Source organism: Mustela lutreola, chromosome 12 (assembly GCF_030435805.1).
Source record: "Mustela lutreola isolate mMusLut2 chromosome 12, mMusLut2.pri, whole genome shotgun sequence".
NCBI classification, from domain to species: Eukaryota; Metazoa; Chordata; class Mammalia; order Carnivora; family Mustelidae; genus Mustela; species Mustela lutreola.
Window position 1 is genome coordinate 11,001,112 of NC_081301.1, and position 22,001 is coordinate 11,023,112.

General features: G+C 40.7%; 1 protein-coding gene across 8 annotated transcripts in view; it reads left to right on the top strand.

The window, feature by feature from the left end:
- DENND1A (DENN domain containing 1A) overlaps window positions 1–22,001 on the top strand; it is a 496,023-nt gene that overhangs the window by 238,917 nt on the left and 235,105 nt on the right. For all 8 annotated transcript variants that reach the window (XM_059142351.1, XM_059142348.1, XM_059142354.1 and 5 more), the window contains 2 exons: window positions 3,410–3,463; window positions 19,476–19,586. In XM_059142351.1, coding sequence (XP_058998334.1) covers window positions 3,410–3,463; window positions 19,476–19,586 — 165 coding nt within the window. The remainder of the gene's footprint in view (window positions 1–3,409; window positions 3,464–19,475; window positions 19,587–22,001) is intronic.

Sequence of the window (22,001 nt, forward strand, 5' to 3'; positions counted from 1 at the left end):
TCCCTAGGCAGGTGTCTCCTTCCTCCCTCACCACTCTGTGTCTGTCCCTCCTGAAGCTATGTGCTCGGTCAAAGAGGACAACCTTCTCCGACAGAGGAGGACTGTTTTTCAGTCAAGGGTATGTGAGTAGCTGTGCTCCCCAGCTAGAACCTGCAGACAAGCTCTCAAGGTCTAGTCGTAGGAGAACGTAGGGCAGTCAAGCTTCCAAGACTCTAGACACATCCAAATGAAGTGTTGAATGTGGCAGTCTGCTTTTTGATAGATAGAGAGAGAGAGAGAGATGGTTGGTTGGTTAGATAGATGGAAGGATGGATGGATAGATTTTTAAAATAATAGCAAGTTTTGTCTTTCATTTCACTAGAACCAGGTACAGTGTTGATATTTAGTGATTAGTATCTTGGTATTTAGCCACATAGAAAATGAACATATCTTACAGCATTTTTTTTTATGATGAGCAAATTGAAAGCAGTATTACTACTAATAACTAATAATAGATCTTTTATTTATTGAGTTCTTAATTTCTGCCAAGTATGCATCCCCTAACGCTCAAAAGAACTCTACAAAACAGATAGTAGTGTTCTCGTCTTACAGAAGAGGCTGAGAGAGGAAAAGGTACTTGTTCACCCGAAGCTATGTGGCTAATAAGTGAGAAGCTTGGGGTTTTCAAACCCAGGGCTAACTTCCCAGCCTGTGTTCTTTCCGCTAGGCCATGAGTGTTGAAAGAAAGGGGACAAAGAAGGAACTGGTAGAGGTTTTTGCTCATTTCAATAGAGCCTAGGTCGGAAAAGATTCTTGTTGGAGATCTGCTCATAGGGAAGACTGCCTAGATGAAGAAATGAACTTTAAACCTGCCCGGGTCATGGCCAGATAACTAAACAACCTTGCCTTTGTCTCTGTCCCTTTTCCTAAATCAGCTTGATCTCTCTGCTTCAGCCTGTAATGACATCCGACAGGTAGCTGCGGAGCAGCCTGGCTGGGTCACCAGCTGCTGGGGAGGAAGGGCCACTCCTTCCCCTGAGTGGCTGCCAGGCCTCAAGGACAAGCCATCCCAGGGGCAGGAGGAGAAACTGTTGGGGGGAGGAGGTGCAGCTGTTTCGTGCCAGTGGTTCCTAGGAATGTTTCTGACCTCCTCTGGTCCCAGCATTTCATGGGTGATGGAGCAAGACAGAATCTCAAAGGACAGCCTGGGGACGACTTGGTTTTGGAATTGTGATGCCTCACTATTTACAACCCATTGCATCTGTAAAGGCAGATATTTGTTTCTTTCCAATTTGAGAGGAATTCTCTCCATGTTGCATTTCTGATTTTGAAGGCTGAGTCTCATCTAGTTTATAAAGCCTGAAATGTGGAAAGATGGCAGTCCTTGACTTCGTGTCTTCAGAACAGAATATGTCTGTATGTCTGATGTAGGTGATTGAGAAAAACGGAAATGTGTAAACTAGGAGCCGAGCAATAATAATAATTTTCTATTAAAAGATTTTCTATCAAAAGATTATTATTAAAATAATAATTTTCTATTATTAAAAAATAATTTCTATTAAAAGATTTAATTTTCAATTAAAAGATTCTATTAAAAGTGCATGTTAGGCACTTCATGTATGTAATATTATTCTTTATAACAGTTTTGAGGTAGATATTTATGATTCTCATTTACAATTTCAAAAACTGAGCCTCTGAGCTGTTAAGTGAGGTTACCCGAGATCACGTAGCTAGGAAGTGGTAACTCTGATCCTTGTGTTTTCTTCCTCACTGTCCCAGCCATTACGTTGTCACTCTGTCACCCATGGATGTCCATTACCGAACATTTCCTGGGACTCCCTTCTAGCCATTTCATATAGCAGTTGGTATCTCATGGCATCACATTTAACCTTGTATTTTACTTTTGCTATTTTAATCGCCATTGTTGAATTGAATGGGTTGGTAACCAGTTTTCATGCCACATAATCTCTGCTGTAATATTTCATGGGTGACATTGGGCACAGACCCACAGCTTTTTGGAATGATGCTTTGCAGAGGATTGTGTTTTTTTGTGTTTTTTTTTAAAGTGGTCTTTTCATAATTTTTTTTTTTTGTTCTTACTTTTTAGTTTATTTCAGTTGACGTGGCTTTAACTATAGCTTGTTCATAAAAAGCGTAGGTATAGCAATCTGTTACAGTGGGAAGAGCATAGCTGTAGTTCTACAGAACCTGCTTTCAGTTCCTGTCACCTTCAGTTCCTGTGACCTCAGCATCTTAAGTCTTAATTTATCCATTTGTAAGATGGAGATAATATGTATCCTAAAATTTGTTAGGGAAATTAAAGATAATACTGATACAGATACCTGGCATAAAGCCTTCCATTAGAAGGGCGGTATCTGTTGAATATTAGGCAAGTAGCCTACACTATCGTTGTTATTGTCATTACCGCAGGTGTCCCCAGCTTTTCATTTCAGGAAGTCTATACAACTCATTCTTCTTGAGACCTACTTATTTTGCAATTATCTAAGAACGGAGGGGAGGAGGGACTTCCTGAAATGTCACTTGGGGGTCCAGGTTTGAACTTAGGCCACAGCTAAGCTGACCTTCTCTGCTGCGACCTTTCCTGCCCTTTGCACAATCCCATCTTTAATTGGCCAGCACCAGACTCTTCACTCCCGCTTGCCATTGTCCTCCGAGTCTTCAGGAGCTCCGAGGAGGTGTCATCAGTCCAGCCTGTTGTCATTTAACTCCAGGACATATGCTCGTTACTTACATGGGGATGCCTCCTTGAAAGTTCTTTGAACAGGTCAAGTTTTCAGCTCCACTGAGTCTCCTGTTCTCTTCACTGGAGATGACGTTGGAAGTCAGGAGGCTTCTTTTCAGAGCATGCTTAGGGGCAGAATTCTCCACTCTTAACCATCTGTAATGGTCTCGGTGCAGCAGTCCTTCAGCTGGAGCTGTCCTTAACATCACCTGGGCCTTTGGGGCAGATATTGCCTGCAGCTTGTATGGATATAATCTCAGATGCTAAAATGAAATGGCAGGTTTGGTTGGTAAGACCACTGCTGAGGGAACCTAGTGATACTTGGTCCCTCGAGGCCACTTGCCTCATTGAACAATAAATTATGAAGCCTGCAGCTTTCATGTGTTCAGAAGTGTGCAAACATTGTAGGGGAATTTAGCCTTTAACCTCTTTGAGCTGTTCATTTATATCTCCCAAAGAAGTTCATCTCTCATAGAAAAGAATTCCGTCTACCGAACTGGTGATTTAATGTGTCTGGCTGTAACCCAGCATTAGCCAAAGAAAATATTCTGTAGTCATTTCCTGTGAGTGAAACTCTGTTTCCTCATCTGAGTGAGGAACTACCTTCAGATCATTTACCTGATTTCTGAATAACATGCTTGTTGCATATTTTTGCAAAAGTAAATAACATTTGCTTTTCTTTTCCAGCATTCTTATTTTACTGTGCCTGACACTAGAGAACTTCCCAGCATACCTGAGAATGTGAGTACTTGCTGGGGGCGGTGGGGGGGGGGGGGATTAAATTTTTATTCTTCTTTGTCTTTATTTACTTTTAAAAGAAAATAAAAGGATGTATTTTCCCATAGTAAAAATAATGCATTGCAAAAGCAAAAACAAATAGGGAATCTTTGAAAAGCAGAGAAACTCTAAAGATAAAGAAGGATCATTACTTCTCAAAGGTAATCACCTATTAACATGTTGATGTCTCATGTTAGTCTCTTTAAAATGTATTTTTTTACATAGTTGAAATCACTGATCACACATGCATTTTTCCATCTCATTCATAGAATCCTGTTTGTTGGCTGTGTAATAGTAACATTTGCTGTGTAGTTGACTTAGCTCTCCCTTCACTGTTGTGCATTTAGGTGGTTTTTAGTTTTTGCTGTTGTAAATAAAATGTTTCTATGTAAAGAACTTCCCTATAAAGATTTATTAGGTTAGATTTACTCAAGGAATTACACTGCATTTCTATATCTACTTTGAAGAGCGTAAAAGAAAGTATTTTGGGGTATAAGTGTGAGGACTGCACTCTCCTCCCCAAAGATTTAAGAGTAAGGAGCATGAGTCTGAGGGAGCAGAGGGTAAGGTTTGGCTTCTGAACAAGCTGAATTGCATATCTGGCCTTAAGACAGATATGGGTTAAAGACAGTGGGTTAAAGCCTCTGCCTTCGGCTCTGGTCATGATCCCAGGGTTCTGGGATCGAGCCCCACATTGGGCTCTCTGCTCGACGGGAAGCCTGCTTCCTCCTTTCTCTCTCTGCCTTCCTCTCTGCCTGCTTGTGATCTCTGTCAAATAAATAAATAAGATCTTAAAAAAAAAAAAGACATATTTTTAAGATGTTTTACTCAGAATATAAGTAGTGCTATGCAGAATTAAATATAGATTCAGCACCATGGAGGCCCTGTTTACTTTTTTAAAATTGTGGCAAAATATATATAACATCGAATTTACCATTTTAACCGTCTTTTTTTTTTTTAATTATTTATTTATTTGACAGATAGAGAGTACAAGTAGGCAGAGCAGTAGGCAGAGGGAGAAGCAGACTCCCTGCTGAGCAGGGAGTCCGATGTGGGGCTCGATCCCAGGACCCTGGGATCATGACCCAAGCCGAAAGCATTCGCTTAACAGACTGAGCCATCCAGGCGCCCCACCATTTTAACCGTCTTTAAATGCACATTTCATTGGTGTAAATATATTCACGTAGTTGTGCAATCATCATCAGCATTCATCTGCAGGACTTTCTCATCTTTCCCAACGGAAACTCTGTTACCTGTTAAAAAACAGCTCCCTGTATGTCCCCTTCTCCCATCCCCTGACAACTGCTGTTCTTTCCGGGACTCTCTCTATAAATTTGATTAGGTACCTACTCTAAGTACAGCCATACAATATTTGTCCTTCTGTGTCTTGCTTATTTAATTTAGCATCATGCCTTTGTTCATCCCATGTTATAGCACATGTCAGAATTTCCTCTTTAAGATGAAGTAATATTCTGTTGTGTGCATACAATATACTCCATTTTGTTTATCCACTGATGGACACATGAATTGTTTCTACACTTTGGCTGTTGTGAATAATGTTGATATGAAAATTGGGGTACAAACATCTGTTCAAGTCCCTGCTTTTAATTCTTTGGGGTATATACCTGATTATTTTTTTAAAGTACTGGAGTAAGTGGTATATTTTTTTGTAACCATTACAGACTCATAGAAAGGAAATTCTTTTATAACTTGTCTATAGTCAGACAAATTATGAGTGTCAAGTAATCATGTGTTATTAATGAAGTTAGACTACTGAGTTATTGCTAGAGAACCATCTTAGTTGGGATTGTAAGATATATCCATAATCTTTATGATCAGGCTCTGGTGGAAAACACTGCTTCCTTTTTGTTTACATTAAATAATAAAAACTTTGGACCATAGTTCCTATTTCAGCCACAATAGCTAATGCTACTATGTGATATGATGAATTCAATGAGTGAGCATTTTCTCTTTTAACAAGCTTAGCTGGTTACTATGGTAATTATTATTTTATATCTGGAAACAGGCCCCAAGAACTCAAGTAACATATTCAAGGTCCTACCGCAAAGATGTAATAGAATTAGAATTCAGATATTGGTCTTTCTGATTTTAGAGACTGAGCTCTCACACACTATGCTATACTTTGAGCCCATTATTTTGCCCTTCATCTCCAAAATATTCCTTGGAAATGACAAAAGAACTATAAAATTAAGGAGAAGGATGTCCGTGTAATTCCATAAGGAGCTGCCATGAGCCAGAAAATTTGAGGGATTTCCACAACTTAAAAGAGATGGTTACTGATACTTAACAGTCAATAAATAGTAGATAATGGAGGAACCCAAAAAGAATTAGAAAAATCCTCCGGGAGAGTAGAAGTAGGGGCAAAGCATGGATAAATAGCAAAAGGCTGTTTGTTGAAGGATTATTTTCAAATGCCATGGAACAATCATAAAATTGGCTATGTATCAGATCACACTGAAAATTTTAAAATAGAAAAACTCAGAGTCTGACAGACCAGTCTCTTCATGGCAACGAAATAAGACTAGAAATTAATGATAAAAATTTTAAAAATATCCATCTACTTGAAATAGTGGTGGGGTCAAAGGGGATAAAACATTGAAATTGTGTATTATTTAGATATTAATGACAACAAGAATACTAAACAACAAAAACCTAAGGGATGCGCCAAAACTATACTCAGGGGGAAACTGATAGCTTCTAATGCTTTTATTATAAGTAAGAACGTGAGAACTTGACTTTCAGTTTAAGAAGCTGGAAAATGAGGGGTGCCTGGGTGACTCAGTCAGTTAGGCATCTGATTCGATTTCAGCTCAGGTCGTGATCTCAGGGTCATGGACTTGAGCCCCATATCAGGCTTAAAACTCAGTGCAGAGTCTGCTTGGGATTCCCCCTCTCCCTCTCCTCTTGTCTCTTCCTTCCCCCTTGTGTGTGCTGTGTCTCTAAATAAATAAATACAATCCTAGGAAAAAAACCTGGAAATTTAATAGCAACCAAAAAGCCAAAACTAGAAGCATTTAATTATAATTTTACTTAGAAAATATTGTTAAAGTAGAACTGAAAAATAAGACTTTTAAAAAACCAAATATTTGAAAAGAATAATAAAATAAAACTATGCAATAAATTTGATAGAAGATAAAATTTTCCAGAAAAATATAAGTGATTGAAGTCAGCCTAAGAAATAGGAAATATAAATATAGAACCATAACTTGAAAAGATTAATGAAGCTTTTTTAACCATCTCTGCACCTTGCTGCTATAAGTATATGAGGTTTGGGTGGTTATATAGGCATGGTAAGGAACAGATTATTATGTAAAGTGTTCCAAATTGTAGAAGAGGCATGTGTGTGTATGTATTAAACAACAGCAAAAGAAAAACCACTTGTAATTCCATATGTCAGAGAAAGTCATGTTCCAAGTTTTTCTTTATGATAATAGGTATTTCTACACTGTGTGGCCTAGAGCCGTGAGGTTGCCGTAGGACCCTGGATGGCCTGGGGGAGATGGATGGTGGCTGACCAGAGCATGGGGTCCTTGCTCTGGCTTTATTCATTGCCGGTTCATTCCTGTCCACTTAAATTGGGAACTTGGTAATATTTTGTTTGAGATAAAAGAGTCCTTTTGATTTAAAAAAAAAAAAAAGAAAGAAAGAAATTTAGAAACTGCATCTTAAAAAACACAATGGAGATCATACCAAGTACATACATACCTTTCTATCAGTGCTTTTTCAATGACAACATATAATGGATGTTTACTGGTGTCATTAAAATTCATTACAAAATATCTTTGTTGTAAAAAACATTAAATAACAAGTACGTATAGAAAAAACTGAAATACTTCCCTGATGCCGAGTGATATGCACCACTTTTTGCCATTTGCGACAACATGGATGGAACTAGAGCGTATCATGCTTAGCGAAATAAGTCAAGCAGAGAAAGACAACGATCATATGATCTCCCTGATATGAGGAGGTGGTGATGCAACATGGGGGCTTAAGTGGGTAGGAGAAGAATCAATGAAACAAGATGGGATCGGGAGGGAGACAAACCATAAGTGACTCTTCATCTCACAAAACAAACTGAGGGTTGCTGGGGGGAGGGGTTTGGGAGAAGGGGGTGGGGTTATGGACATGGGGGAGGGTATGTGCTTTGGTGAGTGCTGTGAAGTGTGCAAACCTGGTGATTCACACACCTGTACCCCTGGGGATAAAAATATATGTTTATAAAAAAATAAAAAATTTTAAAAAAGACCTGAAATACTGTCATCCCTTCCCCACCCCGGTCCCATTCTCCCTCCAGTTTGCATGTCCTTCTAGACCTTTCTCTGTGTATTTACAGTATTATATGTGTGAGTACCTGTGTATGTTGTAGACATTTCCTTAGACATAAATGTGATACTGTTCCTATTGTTTTACAACTCACTTTAAATTGTATCCTAAAACCTGTCCATACTGATTTACGTCATCCCTTTTTAATGATTTTTAATTTAATGGTATTACTATTCTTATGAAAGTAGTACATATTAATGGCTTTTAAAAAAATCATATAGTACCACATAATTGTTGATGAAAATTTCAGCTTCTCCTTACTTTCCACCTCCCAGAGGCAGCTACTTTCAAGATTTTAGCAGTTGAGTATTTCTTTCCATGTTTTAAACTAATATGCACATATCGCTATATCTTAACTTTTTTTTTTTTTTTAAGATTTTATTTTTTTATTTGACAGAGGGAGACAGTGAGAGAGGGAACACAAGCAGGGGGAGAGGGAAAGGGAGAAGAAGCAGGCTTCCCGCTGAACAGGGAGCCCAATGCGGGATTTGATCCCAGGCCCCTGGGATCATGACCTGAGCCGAAGGCAGATGCTTAACGACTGAGCTGCCCAGGTGCTCGTAGTATTTCTTTTTCAAATATCACCTATTGATTTTCCTGTGGAAGTTGAGAGTTTAGACCTTTTATCATCTCTGAGCCTCTCTCCCTGCAGAAGATAACTTCTCAGTCACATGTTTTCCTTCCCCCGTTTTTCCTCTATCTTTAGAAAAAATTTTAAATCCATAATGTTTATAATTCAGTGAGCATGCAGAATGAGACAATCAATTATGATTGCATTTTCTTTCTTGTACAACTTTTTGTCCAATAGGAGTTCCTTGATTTCACATCTTCTTGTTTATTCCCTTATTCTGGTGAAACATTCCAGTAGTTTCCTGAAAAAGTATTGTGTTGGAGGCAACATGGTCAGACCTTGCATCACTGAAAATGACTGTTCTCCTCTGCGTAGGATTGGAAATTGCCTTCATAATTTTGAAGACCTAGTTCTGTTGACTCATAAGCCATCCTGATTGCTGATTTATTTTTTAGAATCCTTAATATGTCTTTGGTATCTGAAATTGTCCTTTTCATCTGCTATGCTGGGCACTTGGTGGCTCAACCAATCTTGGTGGCTATAAACTCATGTCCTTTATAGCTGGGAAATGGTGTCACCTTATTTCTTTGAAAAGATTCTTTATTTTTTCCCTTTTCTCTAGGGCTTTGATGGTAGGATCCTATGTTGATCCCATAATGTTCTCTGTTTTCTATCTTTCTTTTTCAGTCTTCTCTCTGCTTTCTTCAACAAATTGTTTCACCCTTTTGAAATTCTTCCGCTATCATTGTTTATATACCTAAGAGCTTTTTGGTGTTGTTTAATAAATTATGTTTTAATGGCATCTTGTTTCATGAATGTAGTATTTTTTCTTGTCTCTTCGAGACTCATTCTTAGGCCTAAAAATTGTTCTTTCTGCATGTTTTCTTCTTAAATGTTTCCTTTCTCCTGTTTTGTTTCACTCTGTATCTACAATAGTAGAGGCTTTCCTTAAGCACCTGTCCTGCCCTATTTAAGATGGAGGGCACTGAAAACCTAAGTGGAAGCTCTGTGTTTATGAATGGGGCTTGTTACCTTGTGGCCTTTATTGGAGATGATGGCTCAGAGGCCTGGTTACTTAGAGGGGTGTATGTAGGGGGCTCTCAAATGTCAGTATAAGAATCTTGTCTTTGGAACTAGTCAGTTATTTTTTCGTCTTGTTTTGGTTTTGGTTTTTTTTTTTTGCCAATGATCATACACTTCATGTACCATCGTCCTGGAAGCTGAATGTGGTGGCGAGTTATGGGATATCAACATTTAGCATGCAGTCTTTCAACCTCCCCTCCAGTTTTTTACTTCATGCCTTGTCCCCTGTCCTTAGGTATACCTGGTGTCCCCACACCTTTCTGGTTCGGTTCCTCTAGAAAGTAAACACTTCTGCTGGAGGAGTATCAGAAGGCCAGCTAACTAGCAGAGAGAGCTAGGAGAGAAGAGTTTTGTTTTTATTGGCCCCCTTCCTCCAGCCTTCAAAGCTTCTGGGTGTCTCCACTTCCTGAACCTTTTTGGAGTTGCGTGATATGAGTTGGGTTCGAGTGTGTATCCTATGCCTCTATTCCAGCTTTCGTGTTCCGCCCTTTGTGGACTGCCAAGTTGTCTTCCTTTAGTTTCTCAACCTCAGTTGGCATTGTTGACCTGTTGGGGCAGATCATTCTCTGTCGTGTGGGACTGTCTTTTACGTTGTGGGATGTTAGCATTCCTGGGATCCACTCACTACAGGATGGCAGCACACCCCCTCCCAGCTGTGACAACCCAGAATGTCTCCAGACATTGCCACATGTCCTCCTGAGGGTGAATGACCCAGGTTGAGAACCCTTTCTTTAGTAACTTCTGCTTTCTGGCTTCTAAAAATTTGACATCTCTCTTTCAATAATATCTTTTTCCCTGTTTCTTTGGGAATTATGTCTTTTAAAATTCTTTCACTGTGACTTTCCTTGGGGGCTTCTTGGGGAGGGACGGTATCACAGAGAAAAGATAAATATGTGTGTTTAATCTACCCTATTTTACTAGAAATCCCTACAGGTTTTAACTATGCCTCACCTACTCATAGACATTTAGATTGTTTCTGATGTTTTGCTATTATAAATAATGTTATAACAATTATTGCCTAGGTTAGTTTCATCATTTTAATTTTTTTTTTTTTTTTCAATTTGAAGGACTGAGAATTCCTTAGGAACTTAAAATGAGATACCTGCAAGTTCTGATAATTTCTTAATTTTCAGAACTGCCACAACGGAGGTTAGAAATAGTTTGGGGGGGGCGGAGAACTCTCTTCTTCATAGCCCCAGCTCCAGTTCCTGTCAGCACTGCCCCCACCATTAAAGAAAATTTGCATTCCCTTTGCTGGTTTTGCCACTAATGAACCAATTCCCTGTGTATGACCCATTGTCCCCTAAATCCTCCTTTGCAAATCGGTAAAAGGCTGGCCTTGTTTGTTTCTAAGCGGGAATGATAAAAACAATCTGTCAGACTCCTAACATACATGGCTCCATTTAAATCCTTACAGCTCCTCTGTGAGAGGTAGACGTGAGCCCCATTTTCTAGATAGGGACCCAGGTAACCAGCCCAAGGTCTGCACCGAAGTGGGGTGTAGTGACTCAGGTTGGTGAGGAACCAAAGCATTTTGTTTTCATTATACCCGCCTGCCTCCCTGCAGTTGACTTTTGATATTCATGAGGAAAGAGGCAAAAAATTATTTTTCATATCTCAGATATGAAGTGAAGCAGGAAAGCTTTTCCTCTAAGGAGAATCTGAACTTTTGTAGGACCAATTTGTGTGATTTTTGACATAGAATCAGTCTTGAGCTCCGGCCCTGTTGAAATTTGCATTTTAATCTCTTGGTGATTTTTCAAGGATTAATTTAAAATGACTAAATTGCTGCATTGCAAATTGAAACAAGCAATAACCATGGGGTTGTTAATATGATAGAGTCTGCTGTAGTGGAAAGAACATGAGTTTTGGAGACAGCCAGGCACTGGGCTCTACCACTCGGGGACCTTGGACTACTTATAATCTCTGAGTCTCAGTGTCCTTATGTAATAAAGAAAAATGGGAGAAACAAATGAAGAGCTAAATGTAAAGTTCCACGTTCAGTGCTTGGTGCAAGCGAGATGCTACTTTTGATGGTCCTTCTCTTTCCCTTCTCTTGGCTTTCCTACAGTTCTAGTCTTAACCTCTTTTGAGGTCTGAGTTGTGGCTCAGGCCTAGGGCACATTATTGCAAGGAGCTTGTCTTTTCTGGGTTTTTGCTAACATTCTTGGTTGTGAACATTAGTATTTGTCCTTTCGTGGACTGTATATTTGACCACACAAGTCTCTTAGCAAGTACCGTTGACATCAGAATTTCTGAAGCTTGGAAATGGTGCAGAGAATGGAGCCCAGGATTCCGGTGCCTGTCATGTGGGAAGTTCTGTAAACATTTATTGATTATCTCCTCTAAGAGACATGTTAAACTTTAGAGGATAGGCAAAGAAGACCGTAAAAGGACTTCTTTTATTTTTTTTAAAGGAATTTTTGAAAGATTTTATTTATTTATTAGACAGAGAGAGAGAGAGAGAGAGAGAGCACAAGCAGGCAGACCAGCAAAGGGAGAGGGAGAAGCAGGCTCCCCACTGAGCAGAGAGCCCAATGAGGGACTCGATCCCAGGACTCTGGGATCATGACCTGAGCCAAAGGCAGAGGCTTAACCATCTGAGCCACCCAGGACAAAGTCTGTGAAAGGACTTTGGCACATGGAATTTCATTCTGTCACCAGAGAATCAGGTTGTTCTGGACAGCATCGGAGAATGGTTAATGTAAGAAAGTGAGAAAGGAACTAGTATCAGGCACTATTTGCCATATCATGGAATTTTTACAGCAGCCTTAGCATGTGGTTATTATCCCTGCTCTGAAGAGGAAATGAAGCCCAGAGACCTGAAGTAACTTGCCCCAGTCAGCTAGCCAGTAAATGTAAAAACCAGGAGTCACACTCAGGTCAGTCTGATCCTGGCACTGAGATGCTGCTGGGTCTTGCGCCTCTGGCTCCATGGTTCCCCACACCATTCTAAGAAATTGCCCATCGTCAGTTTAAGTTCTGTAATTAATTTTGTGAACTTCTTTAGTGTCATTTCTCCTTCCATAATGAGATTATTCCATGATGAGATGAATATTTCTTCATCACTGCTTCTCTATCATTAGCACTATATACCCAGAACATAGGAGAGTGTCAGAATGTATTTGTGGAATGACTGAATGATTAGGTGAATGAATGAATGAATGAGCAAAGCAGCCTCCCCCAGGAAAAGGGAAAATAGCAGTTCTTTTCAGTTGGCTTTTCAGCCAGTATGTCTGCAAGACATTAATGAAAAGCAAATGTAGACGATCTTTCTGCTTTCAGATGGCTGTTGAAGTTAATTCTCATTATTTTTACAATTTTTGCGTAAAAATATTTTCTTTCTTTTCACTGAAAAACTGTCACTATGTAATTGTTCATCAGGGTTTTCTCTATGAAGATAACACACGTAGGAGTGAATTTTATACAGGCAATAGTTAAATGAGCATAAATCTTTATAAATTTTAAACAGTTGACCTGCCTTAAAAAAGAAATCACAGATCAGGAAAGATACGTACTAATAATTACATTGTAAACTGGTTTATAGAAGGGAATCTTTTTTAGCAGCCAGGTTTTGAAGTTTACTTTTGATTAATGGATAATCATATAGACCTTCATTTGGAATATTAAACAAACCTGTCTTAATTATCTGGTCAGTGTCATACTAAGTGGTTAATGACGCGAGGAAAGCATTTAGAATGGCCAGTTACATATAACATTGCCCAGACTCCACTTTGTCAAAAGATGTACCATGATATAGAAAAGATTTATGAACTCATCGTGACTTTCAAAAATAAACAAAGTTGAGGTGGTGGTAGAAGACCTATTATCGAGTTCTGAGATTGTAGAGAATTCCATTGTTGCTCTTAAGAGCTGTCAGGTAATTGTTTATTCTAATGGTTTTTCCATTCACACGGAGGGATAAAAGTTGACCTCCGGGTAAACCCTGCCTTCTTTCCTATAATATACTTCTCTGATGTGATTGCTTAAGTGAGTTTGTGGAATTCTTTCTCAGATTATTTTAGAATGCAAATTTATAATTCCCTTTTAAGAATCCCACACAGCTAAAGTAACCTAAATTCTTAAAAAAAAAAAAAAAATCAATTGAGGATTTTAAAGGTTTACATTATGATAAAATAATCTAAGCAGGAGTTATTTCAGGAAATAAGACCCACTGGCAAAACCAAGCCTCTCGCCTTAGAAGCCTCCTCCAGACACAGTACAGTAAGTCTTTATCATCTGTACTGTGTATGAAGCTGAAAGTCACAAAGACTAATAAAATGACAGACCGTGGGGCGGACTAGCATCTGTTTCGAGGGCTCCAAGGAGTACCCAGCTTAGAGTCGGTTCTTTGGTTTGGGGATTATCTCATTTCCCTAAGGAACTGAACCTAAGACGCTTTTTCTCTAAGCCCCACTATATCTCCTCCCATCCTTGGCCCATCCCCCCCCGCCCCCCACCTGCTTCCTCACCCCGGGCATGGATCACAGTGAGCCCGAGGTCCCCAGCCACCTGGATTGGCACAAGAGCCAGCAGGGACAGCTAGAAGCAAGCAGCCATTATGGGGCTTCTCCTGGGGGAAATGAGGCTTGCCAGGTGCCTTCCCCTCTTCTTTGTCTGGATTTAGAGCCACAGAGGGTTAGATCTGGAAGGGACCTTCACCGTCATTTCTTTGTAGAGATGAGATGAATGGGGAGCCTGGAGAGGCTAAGAAGCTCGTGTGGCACAACCTTTTCCCAAACTCAGCTTCCAGGCTGTCCTGACCCTGTTCACTAGAGCCCTTCTTTGGACTTGAGCCCTGTCCAGCCTGGGTAGTGGTCAGTTTCATATCCCTGCCACCCAGCCCTGCAGAGAGCCCGCAGTGAAAGCTAGGCAGATAGGAGAATGCTCACGGGCATGTGACTGAAAGAATGCTTGAGCTCTGGGACTAGAAACGGAAGGTCCTCAAGCCTAAAAACATGCTGGCACTGAGGAAACTGAGCCCTTCTGAGCACGGACATTGGAAATCGTCTCTTTGAGCAAGATTTTCCTTCCCAGTAGGTGAGTCACACAGAGAAGTAATTGTCAGGGAGTGAAGGGGGTAGAGATTTAGACTGAGCCATGGTGGCGTTACCCCAGGACACCAGGCCCAAGACTAGGGGCGCAGCAACACCATGTTTACGGGATTCATGGCTCCTGAGAAGGAGGACTGATTCCCTTATTAAATGAGTAGGCTCCATTTAAAAAAAAAAAAAACAAAAACCTGAACAGGTGGATAAGTGTGGTGCTCAGTAACCTGGAAGCCTGGGTGTTGTCTCTGATCCTTCCTCCCCTTCCACAATCAGGTCTGATTCATCATCAGGTCCTGTGATTCCAGAAATCTGTCACATCCAGAGTCAAAGCTTTCATCTCCGTAGTTTATTTCTTGTAATTGTTCTTTCCCAGAATATGGCAGTAAGTAGCCTGTTAACGGATTGCCCTGCCCCCCTGCTTGCCGTCTCCTGGGCATCCTCCATAGGACCTCTAGGAAGAGCTTTCTGAAACACACGTGTGACTGTATCATGATTCTGCAGCAGCTCCTCCTTCCCCATGGGGAAGGTCTAAGTTCCCACCGAGTCTGAACCCAGCTTCCCGGCCCTGTATCCTCCTCTTCACTCTACTGACCTGCTGGAGCTCCTCTCTCCTCCTGCTTCTGTCTCCATGTGAAATACGCTTCTCCCCCGTCCACTGAAGCCCTGCTGGGAGGCCCGCATCCGCTGTCTTCTCCTCCGTCAAGCCTTCCCCAGCTTTGCCGCCGTATCTTATCCACCAAAGTTGAACATGCCCTGTTGGGGCAGTAGCCTGGACCATGGGACTTTGCACACCATATGATGCCATTCCCACCCCCAGGCTACACTCCTGGAAGATGGGGATCATCGTTACCTAATCTCTGCAGGCCCAGCTCCCAGGGTGGTACTAAATACATGGTAGCAGTTAAATAAGTGGTTGTTGATTGGGCTGCTTACAGGTGACAGAAACGGGAGGTTGAAGACTTAGTCCCACTGAAGCAGAGTGCTAGGAGAGTGGTATACCTTGTGTCCCTTAGAAATACAAGTTCACAGTATGTTCTGGCTTCAGTCTTGGCCTAGGACAGCGTGCCATGGAGCCCCTCTCTCTGCCCCTTATTCCTCATTCCCTACACCTGTGTCTTACCTGTAAGACCTGTGATGACCTGACTTGTGAAATGAATATCTGCTTCTGTATGCAGCCCCCTCCCTATCATCTGATGAACAAACCACCTATTTCTTCATACTTTTATTTTTTTGAGAGAGAGAGAGCATGCATGGGGGTGGGGAGGAGAGGGCCAGAGGCCAGAGGCCAGAGGTGGGGAGGGAAAGATGGAGGGAGAGGCAGAGCTGGGGAGGGTAGGGAAATTCCCAGGCGGGTCTGAGATCAGAACCTGAGCCAGAATCCAGAGTTGGGTGCCCCACCGACTGAGCCACCCCGGTGCCCTTCTTTATACTTTTAATAAATGGAGCCACAAATACTTTAAACAGCAACCCCCCAGCCCCCCAGCTGTTTTACCTGGCACTGTGAATTGCCAGTGTCAGTTCTTTTTCCATGAGCCCTTCACCATTACTGAGTAACCCATCACTTCATCCAGCCTAGACCCGGGTTTTCTGATGTCAAATGCTGTGTTCTTCCTACTACACTGCATTGTCTTGTAGGCTGGTGCATTTCTCTTGGGCCGCACAGCTCAAACTCCAGCTACAGAGCTGAGGTCTTCAGTCATCCCTCTACTTACTGGTTCCTTCTTTTATCAGACTGCTAGATGATGGGCTGTATCCAGAGGGACCTCAATCTAGTGACAGAAACATGCTTGTCAATGAGTGGCTATAGGCTAGAGACAAATCACCATGCCAGCACAAAGTGTAGGAGCTTGACAAACGTGGAATCAAGGAAGCCTTCCAGGAGGAGGTGGCATTTTACCTGGGTCTTGAAACGTGACTGAGTGTCCTCAAGGAAGAGAAGAGCATTCCAGGAAAAGGCAACAACAGAAGTAAAGGCCTGAGGGTATGAAAAGTTACGGCAGCTTTGAAAAATTGAGGGTTGCTGTAGCTTAAGCCACCGGATGCTTAAGGTACAAGGGAGGAGACCCCTTTTTCAAGGGGTTTTCTTCAGAGATGAAGCTTGGTGGAATCTGCAAAAGCTCCCTACAGCTGCTCCCAAGCCCTGCTCTGCCCCACAGGTGCTCCCACGGCTGAGCGAAGTTCCCAGGGCTGTCGCCACTCCCACCCACTCCCACCCGCCTAGGCGGGTGGCATCCCAGAAGGAAAGAGGCAGGGGAGGAAGCAGATAAGAAAGACAGCTTCTGTTTAGACACAAATATCTTGGTAATCAGCACAGATGGGATGAGAAATACCAAAAAAAGTACATGACAGTTTAGAGAGAATTTGGCTAAATGTTACATATTTTTAACATACCTGTATAGAGTTTTTGGAACAAGCACCTGAATCTCTCAGAGCCTGATTGGGCCTGGGGGTTATGCCTCAACCAAGTGGTGTTTTGATTTCAGAAATGTTTCCTTCCCCATCCACAAAAGTATCCTTGTGATGATTTTTTTTTTTTTTTTCTCCCACCAAAATAAGGTGCAGGATTTGTCTCTGACGCTGTGTCTCCTTATTTGGACGGCAAGCTGTGTAACATATTTCTACCCAGCGTGAAGCTTCTTGGCAGACTCTTGAGGCCACGTTTTGGTGGCTTCAGAGTTATCTTTGGATCTGTCAAAAGTGCTAATGGGCTTTCTGGCCTTCTTTAAGCTCCTCATTTCTATTTTCTTTTTACTTCCATCCTCTCCTAAAAGAAAAATTTATGTAATTCATCAGCAGTTAAGCATTTTACTGAAATGCTCAGCTGAGGGCCTTGTATTTTTGTTTGCGAGAATAGCTCTGCCATGTCACGGTCTTCAGAACGAACCCCACCCTGACATCATTAGCTCAGCACTCCTCAGTCCACTGGGCAAGGGACCCACTCGTTGACTGATTCACGTTGCCTTGCTTGTTCATCTTCTGTTTTTCAAGTTTGTTAGGAGGCAGGTTGGTGTGGTGGTTAGAACAAAGGCCGTGGGTTCGGGGGACCTGGTTTTGAAACTGGGCTCTGCCCTCTCTAGCTGGGTGACCTTCGGAGCCTACCTACCCTTCCTGGGCCTGAGTTTCTTCATGTATAAAATGGAGATGATAAGGCCTTTTCCAGGGTTGTTGAGAAGATTGGAGAGAACCCCGGTAGAGTACCTATTGTCTAGCACGAAAGGATTACTCAGTAAATGGGATAACAATTCTTAAGAGTGACACTTTTTCTCTTTCAGTATTTTGAGTCTGCTTTGTTCCGATGCTATGCTTTCTTTCTCGAATCCAACTTTCACCTCCTGTTTGCACTGATATAAACAAAGAGCACAGGTTTAGAGCCAAACTCACCCAAGACTGAAGATCCACGTCGCATATAACTTTGGTCCTATTTGTTTTCTCTCTTGCCTCTGTTTTCCTGTCCGTACAGATGATAATACCTGTTCAAGGAGTGGCTTCAAGATTAAGTGAAATAATGTATGTAAAGCTTTGTATATTGTAGGTGTTTAAAAATACTTAAGTGGGACAATGTAATGTAAGGGAAAGTGTATGGGCTCTGAAGTTGGATCTGAGTCCAGATTCTGACTCCACTGGTTATCGACTCTCTGCCAAACTTTATCTGGATATTGGAGGGAGAATACCTCCTTGGAGTTTTGTGAGAACTGCATAAGATTACACATACGAAGAACCTGATAGGGTACCTGGTACTTGGTAGGTAGTATGTGGAGCTATTTAGTTCACTCACTGTTCATAAAGGTCGATGGTTAACCTGGTATTCCAGCCAAGCAACAATAAATCATAAGATAAGTGCCCATTCTTATTCCCAACCCATAATATTGTTGAAAAGCCCTTTATGCTATTTTGCATGTAAAATCCACCTGGTTTACTTGAATTTATGGGTTTATAGCTCTTTCATCATTATAAACCACTACCCCCGGCAAGTAGTGTTCCTTCCCTCCCTGACCCCCTTCATTTTCAGAGGATTATATTGTGAGGCATTGAAAAGCTGTAACATTGAAGAAATTAACATATTCATGTGTATTATTAAAGTCAGGTGGGTATAGAAAGGGTTGCAGAAATGAAACACATTATGTTTTTTTCTGAAATCTGAAGAGTACCAATCTATAGTACTAATTAAAGATACGATGCCCTGGCTATAGACAAAAGCTAGTTAAAACACTGCTTTGTCACCACTTCCTGCTGCTTGTCTGCGGTTATTTTTCGTTTGTTGTTGGTTTTTTTTTCCTTTTGAATGAAATACCTGGAAATTGTAAATCTTCAAAATTGGTCTAATTCCAGCCGAGCCCTTTTAGAGAATGTCAGTGGTGGAGGAGGGGGACACCAGCAGCGATGACAAGAGAGGAGCGTGCCCAGGCCTTTGGGGGTGGGATCTCTGGGACAGAAATGGGCTCTGTGCCAAAAGCATTTTGTCCCTGGGTCCTTTCTCTTGCCTAGATGTTCTGGTATGGCACATTGGGAAAGTTCTAAGATCCCGGCTCAGAACATCTGAGCTACAGCCCTGTCTTTATCGCTTATGAGACTTTTTGGTCTTGGCATCCCTCTCTGAGGCTTGGTTTTCTCATTTGTAAGATTGCAGGCTCCTGTCCTACTCACCTTTCGGAACCGATAGGCACGGCAGTGCGGTGCCACCGGTGACCTCCCACAAACTGTAATCACCACACACAAGTGCTTCATCTCTGAGGTCTCTTCCAACTTGGCATTTCATGATTTTACACGAGCGTGGAATTCGGTCTCCCAGGTGGGAAGAATAGGACGGGGGCAGAGGAGAGCATGATTTCCGATGATCTTCTGTTTCTCCTACTTTTTTTTTTTAGAAACCGCTTGTAATAAGAACAAATGAAATAAGCCACAAATCTCCCATTCTTGTTTCTCCTAGAGAAATCTGACAGAATATTTTGTAGCCGTGGATGTAAACAACATGTTACATCTGTATGCCAGTATGCTGTATGAACGCCGGATTCTCATCGTCTGCAGCAAACTCAGCACTGTGAGTAGACAGTCTTGAGATGGGCTTTTATAATTATTTTATTTTAATTGAAAGATGTATCGGGAAGATGAAAGGCAATTTTAGAAAAAGAAATCAGCCACAATCCCCCTCAACATGTCATTTTCCTTAATTATTCATATTTCTTTACACTGCCAGTGCCCGTTTTCATTGATTCCTATAGCTTCAGGATCAATTATAAATCATTTTCCATTTGGTCTCATTATGAACACTTCGCGTATTTTCATATATGCTTCCATCATTGTCATTTTTTACATGTCTGTATCATATTCCATTGTACTGATATGTTGTCATTTACTAAAGCTTTCTTCTCTCGATGGCCATTTAGGTGGTTCGTAACTTCATCCTTCAGTAGATAATACTGCACTGAACATCTTTTGGCTGCTTTTGGTGAAGGAGGTTCATAGTCTAATGACTTAGGACCATTAGGTCAAAGGACCTTCTGAGCACTGTGACTTGGGGACTGCCAGATGGCTTCCCAAACACGCTGTGCTTGTTTATACCGAATGCTGCCAGCCGTATACGAGTTTCCATTTTTCCTGCAGCCTTGCCAGAATTGCGTGTGTATTCATGCATATGTGTTTTAATTTTGCTAATAAAATAGGCATAAAATGGCATAGCAGGTTTGCTTTATTTTTTTCTTTGGTTAGAGGTTACTGAATATTTTCCATGGGTTTATTTCCCATTTATATTTTGTCAATGTCTTTTCCCGTTTATCTTATCTTATATATCTTATCTTATATCTTTTTTTTCGTTTGTTTTTTTCATTAATTGGAATGAGGTCTTTTATATTTTAACAACTATTACTATATGGATAATAGAAATATTTTTCGTATTCTATTTATTTTCGTTTTTTTTAACTTGCCAGGTATATGAGTTTATATCTTTCCCTGGATTCTCTTATGAAAATTCTCAAACACAGAAAACTGAAATCATTTTACAGTAAATACCCATATGAGCCAATCTAGATTCTGATCACTTGACTGTGCTTGCCTAGGCACATATTTATTCATCTGCCCATCCCACGTGCTATCCATCAAGCCATCGTATTTTTTGATGACGTTTTAAAGTAAGTCACAGACATCAGTATACTTCCACCTAAATAATTGAGTATGTGTGTTATTAACTGAAGTTCAATATCCGTTTATAGTAGTATTTTTCCTTTGAGGTTAAGCTTGCAAACAGAAATTGACTGGGAGTGGAATGCCTAACAGGTACCTCTCTGTTAGAGAGGGTAGAAAGACCTTATAGTGAGCATTTCCCTAATGAAGTCTGTGGATAAAATCAGTTGTGTGTTCACCCACGAATGCGAGGTGCCTAATAATGAAGACTTTGTGAAGCTGTTAGTGTTCTTTATGGTTTTCATTGTAACTTCAGTATTTTATAATTTCTTCGGTATTGTTTGCTTCTCAAGAACTCACAATTTTTTGATTGTGCCAGGCTCAGAGCACGTAGGGGTGATAAAAGCGTGGCCCTTGCCATCGAGGGGAAAACATCCCAGCGTAGACCTCTTGCTTTGTTTTGGCATTCTATTTTAAACTAGAATTGCAGTTCATAATCTCAGGGCTTGAACACCCAGGGAGTTTGAGAATGAGAAGATTGCCATCCAGATTTATCACTGCATCTTTATGAGGCCAGTCAGAAAACAAAGTACAGTTGAGGAGCACCTGGCTGTCTCAGCCAGAGGAATGTGTGACTCTTATTGTCAGGGTTGTGAGTTCAAGCCCCACATTTGGTGTAGAGATTACTTAAATAAAATTAAAAAAAAAAAAAAAAGAATAAAACTACAATTGAAAGAATCTAGTCTACAACCAGTTACTGTTGCACTGGAGTATTAAACTTCAGTAGAACAAAAAAGAGACATCATATTAAGTGTAATTTGAATTCCCTATAATATGATCATGATGTTTTGAGCTCCTAATACATACCAGGCACTGTGCTAAGCACTTTGCATCTATTACCTCATTTAATCTTCACTCTATCAGTGTGTAGGAAGTTCTCTTATCACTGCCTCCTTATAGATAAGGAAGAATATAGCTTCTGTGTAATTTCTTTTGTTTAGATATAGTGGATTAAACACATAAAGTTATTTCTGCTCTTTTCCAAAACTAAAATGAACTAAAGAATAAATCAACAAGCACAAAGAGCAGATGCAGCAGAGATTTTTTTTGTAGCAAAGATTTTTAAAAATAGTAAGAAATTACTATTACTGTTATGCCAGTATTTAAAAACTAAGATGAAATGGACAGTAAATTATAACTTACTAAAATTTGAATCAAAAAAGAGAAAAATTGAGTAGGTCATTTAATTTATAGAAATTGAATTAATACATATTTTCCCCCATTCATCTCAGATGGTTTTACAGATATGTTTTATCAAACATCTCAAGAAACAGAT